Source organism: Cynara cardunculus (assembly GCF_001531365.2).
Source record: "Cynara cardunculus var. scolymus isolate 2C chromosome LG 16, CcrdV1, whole genome shotgun sequence".
Lineage (NCBI taxonomy): Eukaryota > Viridiplantae > Streptophyta > Magnoliopsida > Asterales > Asteraceae > Cynara > Cynara cardunculus.
In genome coordinates, this window is record NC_037543.1 from 6901544 (window position 1) to 6907805 (window position 6262).

Genomic DNA, 6262 nt, shown 5'->3' on the forward strand with positions numbered 1-6262 from the left:
AACTGGGAGAAATGTCATTTCATGGTCAAGGAAGGAATTGTTCTTGGACACTTGATTTCAAAAAGAGGGGTTGAGGTAGATAAGGCAAAGCTTGAAGTAATTGAAAAACTACCCGAACCAACCACAGTTAAGGGAAACAGAAGCTTTTTGGGTCATGCCGGTTTTTATAGAAGGTTTATCAAAGATTTTTCTAAGATTTCAAAACCTCTTTGTTTACTCCTCCAGCATGACCAAAAATTCAATTTTAATGATGAATGCAGAAATGCATTCAAAACTTTGAAAAAAGCTTTGGTTACCGCACCAGTGGTAGTTGCCCCGGATTGGAACAAACCTTTTGAGATCATGTATGACGCTAGTGATTGGGCGGTAGGTGCTGTACTAGGACAAAGGAAAGACAAGGTGTTTCATTCAATCTATTACGCAAGTAAGATTTTGAATGAAGCACAAATTAATTATACCACAACTGAGAAAGAATTATTGGCCATAGTTTTCGCTTTTGAGAGGTTTAGGTCCTACTTGATGGGAACAAAAGTCATTGTGCATATTGATCACTCAGCCATCAAGTACCTAATTTCAAAGAAAGATGCAAAACCAAGGTTGATAAGATGGGTGCTTTTATTGCAAGAGTTTGACTTAGAGATTCTGGATAGAAAGGGGGTAGAGAATCAAGTTGCGGACCATTTGTCTAGGTTGGAAGAGCCCGAGAGATGAGGAATAGACATTAGTGATACTTTTCCCGTTGAAAGAATCCTCTTGATTGACCAACCAAAAACACCTTGGTTTGCGGATATAGCTAATTTCTTGGCATGTGGAATAAAACCCTCTGATTACACAGGCCACATGTTAAAAAAATGCTTTCATGATGCTAAGTCTTACCTGTGGGACAAACCATTTTTGTTTAGGCTTGGTGCAGATCAGATTTTGAGAAGATGTGTGCCCGAATCTGAAGTGGCAGCCATCCTGCAACATTGCCATCATGCACCATACGGAGGCCATTTCGGAGGCCAAAGAACTGCAACCAAAGTTTTACAGTCCGGTTTTTATTGGCCAACCATTTTTAAGGATTCCCACAACTTTGCACAAAGGTGCAACGAGTGTCAACGGAGTGGCTCCATTTCCAAAAGGAATGAAATGCCATTAAACGGGATACTCGAAGTTGAATTATTTGATGTATGGGGAATAGACTTTATGGGTCCTTTCCCTCCATCAAATAACTGCCAATACATACTTGTGGCTGTTGACTACCTTTCCAAATGGGTGAAGGCTATGGCATGTGTGTCAAATGACGCAAAAACTGTGGTTAAGTTCTTCCAAAAACATATTTTCACACGTTTCGGTACCCCTAGGGCACTAATTAGTGACGAGGGTACTCACTTTGTGAACAATTTATTAAAAGGAGTCCTTGAAAAATACAATGTTAACCACAGAATTGCCACGGCCTATCACCCACAAACTAATGGTTTGGCAGAGCTTTCTAATAGGGAAATCAAAAGCATTTTGGAAAAAGTGGTCAAACCCAATAGGAAGGACTGGGCATTTAAATTAGACGATGCTTTATGGGCGTACCGAACCGCTTTCAAAACACCAATCGGTATGTCTCCATATAAGCTTGTCTACGGAAAAGCATGTCATTTGCCCTTAGAACTTGAGCACAAAGCATATTGGGCAATCAAAGAGCTCAATATGTCTTTGGATGAGGCCGGAAAGAAAAGAAAGTTTCAACTTTGTGAAATGGAAGAGCAAAGACAAATGTCTTATGAAAATGCCAAGCTTTATAAAGAAAAGACAAAAAAATGGCATGATAATAGGATCCAACACCGGGAGTTGAAAGAAGGTCAAAAGGTCCTCTTATTTAACTCTAGGTTGAAACTATTCCCGGGAAAGCTCAAGTCTAGGTGGTCCGGACCCTTTGTGATTCATAAAGTTTACCCTTATGGAGCGGTTGACCTCATTAATCCGGAGGACAACACGTTGTTTAAAGTGAATGGGCAGCGAGTTAAGGTATTTCATGATTCTGTAGCATTCCCAGAGCATTGCTCTGAGAATTGGGCTATACCTTAGGATTGAAGGTATTTTTGGACTTTTTCAAGTCCAAATCTGTTTGTAAATACTTTCCCTCTTTTCTTTTATGTTTTAAARCTTTTATGTTTTATAAAGTTTGGTCTTGTGTAGATTGTTTGCAAAGAATCTTTCAGGGGAAGATTGATGTTCTGCCAATGCTGCAGCATTCTGAGGCTCACATGTGAAAATTTTAAGCATCTTTGTAGGAAGTCAGGAGAGTACACAGTGACCTCATCCTTACATCACTACAGTCTTTGTCAGCCCCTTTTTACAGATTGTGTTCCCCATGCTCCCCTAACCCACTCTATCACATTAAATGTTTATCCTTTAGATAAACAAATTTTTGACAACTTGCTAACCCATCAAGTACAAGGATTAGAAAGTTTAAGACTCTTTCTCTTCTCCATAACCACTTTCCATCACCGCCTGCTTCCTGCACCCATCACCCGCCGATTTTCATTTCAAATCACCCAAAACCACTCTCCATTACCCACAAACCCACTCTCCATAAACCACTCTCACTTAAGACTTCCCTCACTAATACCACTCTCATTAACCCACTGTCTCCATTCCTCTCCACTCGACGAACACCATGGCACGCATGAAGCGAACCGCGATGAGAAACCCACCACAGCCGGTCCGGCGAAGTAACCGCCGGCGGGCTTGCCGCTTGCGCCTCCGTCTCACGATCGACTGTAGAACCGGAGATGGTTGAACTCGTCGCCGATGGCTCCTCCTCGTCTCCTCCTCCCTCGTCACCGTCGCCACCACGACCGCCGATTGTGACTCCCCTCATCGCCGACCCTTCACCTCCGCGGGAGAGACGCACGCCGCGCCACCCACCGTCGCCTCCACCTGAAATCGACAACCCACCGTCGCCTCCTCCACCATCCAATGTTGCGCCACCGTCACCACTAGCGAGGATGATCGACATCAACCAACTACCACCATCATCGCCACCCACTGTTTCGAGCCCTAATTTGGGCAATGAGGTACACCCTGTTTCACGACTTCATGAACTGGTGGAAGGTTTAACAACCTCCGATTCATCTGAGGATGAGCATTTTATTCCACCATGCTCTCCCTCCACTGTATTGAGTCCACCAAAAATATACTTGCTTACTTGGTACAATCACCCCTGCACACGAATGCCCACTGTTTTGACCGATCCCATACCCCACACTGGTGAGGATGAATCGGTTGGGCTTGAGGACATTGATTTAAATGAAATGGATGAGGACATTAGTACACCACACAGTGAGCATGATCATGAGGCTAATGTAGAACCTGATGAAGAAACTGTTGTAGAGGCTGATGTAGAGCCTGATTTGGAAGCCGAAGTACGGAATTTGACCTCAATCCCTACTAGAAAGAGGAAGGGATTGAGACGGATTTTCGCTACAAGGTCAAAGGTTGTGCATAGTCAGCCTTTAAAAAAGAGACCAAGATGAACACCACCGTCTGTCCAGCTTAGACACTCTGTCTTCGCGCCTCGAAAATCACCTCGCACGGCTACGGGTAGACCTGAAGATACAGCCGGACCTTCTCGGGTGCGAACCACACGTAGCATGACAAACACTCGACCCATTCCTAGGCCTCAGATGCAGTTTAATGGGTTTAGTTCTGAGGTTGCACAGCTGAAATATGCAAAGATCAAAAACAAAAAAATATTGCCGGATAAAGGGTTCGACAGAAGGAGTTTTGATGAGTTTAGTTTCATACGAGATGTGATCAATAGGCAGGGCTGGCAGACACTGTGTGAGGTAAAGAGTTCATTTAATCTGTCTTTAATTAGAGAATTTTACGCTGAGACTTGTGTTTTTAGCACCACTAATGTTAGAGTGAGTACTTCGGCCAAGGCCATTAATAAACTTTTGGGCCTATCACCCCCGGCTGAAACAGATTTTGAGAGGCTCTCTCAATCGGCCTCATTTGCCCAACTGGAGGAAATCGGTAGTGAACTTGGGAAGGTCGGATCGGGATGGAATACCCACAGTAACTACATGTTACAGACCTATAGGGCTTCAAATTTAAAACCCGATGCCAATGTTTGGATGAATTTCATTCGATATTCTCTCAACCCGACTACCCACGATAGCTCCATTTCGGTTTAGAGGATCATTCTGTTGTACTGTGTGGTCACGGGTAAAACAATCAATGTGGGAGATGTTATGGAAAAGGCCATTCTGTATTGCGCCAAGAGAAGACAAGGGAAGCTCTTTTTCCCTGGCCTGATTCACAAATTGCTTTTGAAAGCGGGTGTTCCAGAATACACCGATGACTTAATCATTAAGGAGTGTGAGGAGAAATGGACAATAGATATGAAGGCTGTTTCAAGACTGCGAGAGAGGAGTGAGAGAGGCAGGGAAGGGCCAGATATGACTAGAGCTATGGAAGAGCTCTTAGAGCAAAGTGGAAGTATAATGGATTTCTTGATTGAACAGCGGACCGAGATGGTAGAGAGGTTAGAGACAATGCAGGCTGACTTGAAGAGCAGGTTAAAGGCAAGTGAGAGGAGAATGAAGAAGCGGTTTGAGAAGCTGAAAGAAGGATTAGAGATTGGGGTAGCTGACAAGATAAAGAAGATGCAGAAAAAGTTGAACAGATACAAGACGGAAACTGAAAGACTGAGGACACAGATTGCATCTGTGGCTACCCGGAGCACACAGCCTACTCATCCGGAGTAGGACAGGTTCTACCACCCTACTTTAGCTTCATATTTTAATTTTTTTGAGTCGGGAATAGTTTTTATAATTTATAGTCTTATTTTTACGCATGATCATTTCACTTGAGAACTGTTAACACATGAGATCATAACCTGAATAATTTTAGTGATTGTTTATCATTTGATCATGGTACTTTGTTGTTGACTAGAACTAGCAAAACCCTTTTTGGGAAAACACTTTAATCACACAATCACCATGAGGAAATGAGATAGGCCATCTTTTCTATACTCATGTTAGCCACTTGCACCCTTTAAACACCATTTACCCCACATAACGCCAATGAGGACATTGTCATATTCAAGTTTGGGGGAGGAGTTTACATAAGGACACAAAGTCAATACAAAAGAGCAAAGCTCTAAATTGACTCCTTATCACACAAGGGTGTTGAAAACACAACAAAAGTCCCATAGGGGCTATGTGTTTTAGAAAATGATATGAAATGGCACAACAAAAGTCCCATAGGGGCTATGTGCACACTCCAAGCAAAAGAGGCCAAAAGGCCCAAAAATTTGAAAATTTTGTATGTGGAGTACATAAGCGAAAAAGGCTATGAGAGAAAAGATTCGCCAATGAGAGAATACCCCTTTAATCCCTATTGATCCTAATATGGTGATTGTGTTTGAACTTAACAAAGAAAAGGTAATGCTAGCCTATGGTTCATGCAAAGAACTTGGTTTTGAGTAACACATCTTAGATTTATGAAAGGCTATGAACATCATGATGCTATAACTCTCTTTGGGAAGGCACTTAATGCCTTGATCATGTATTTTAGTTTATATTGAGTCTTTATATTTGTCTTTTGGTTGCTTGGGGACAAGCAACGGTTCAAGTTTGGGGGTATGATATGTGTTGAGAATTTAACACATAACGCGCTCTTTTTAGGACTTTTTAGTTACAATAATTTCTTTTCATTCCCACTTTGAGTCCTTTTTCATTTATTTCTTTATACTTTTGTTATTATGAAGCTAAATGTTGTGGTTGACTTGATGGTATATGTAAATGATGCTAATTGTGAGTTTTTGTGAAAACAGCAAATGCTACAGCATTGGTACAACGTTGACCTGAGTCTTACACGACTTTTTGGAGGGCTTAATGAACAAGATGCTGAATTTTTGAAGATGGAAGATAGCTGGAAATTGCTGGATTTTTAGTGGAAAAATCAGATTTATTCTTTAGTTAAGCTTATGTACTTTTTAGTTAGACTTTGGTTAAGAGTTGTACTTTCTAGTTAAACTTTTGTTCTATTGTAACCAGTGTCGGTAAACTTAGCCTCCAAGCTTTGTTATTTTGTCTTTTAGTACCCACTTTGGGTATAAATAGGAGGCTAGGGTTACCATCTTTCACACACTTTTTTCCATCATCCATTGGATTCTCTCTAATCCTCCTTCTCTTTTCTCCCAACTTTTCTTTCTTTTCTTTTAAACCCTCTCCTAGGGTGTTCTTCAAGTTCTTTAAGATTTCAAGTTCATCTTCAT

General features: G+C 41.6%; 1 protein-coding gene across 1 annotated transcript; it reads left to right on the forward strand.

Annotated features, from left to right (window-relative positions):
• The first annotated feature begins 2768 nt into the window (after positions 1–2768).
• Positions 2769–3512, forward strand: LOC112529663 (leucine-rich repeat extensin-like protein 5). The gene has a single exon (XM_025141002.1). It carries the CDS (start codon positions 2769–2771, stop codon positions 3510–3512), a length of 744 nt encoding a protein of 247 aa, XP_024996770.1.
• Positions 3513–6262: the final 2750 nt, after the last annotated feature.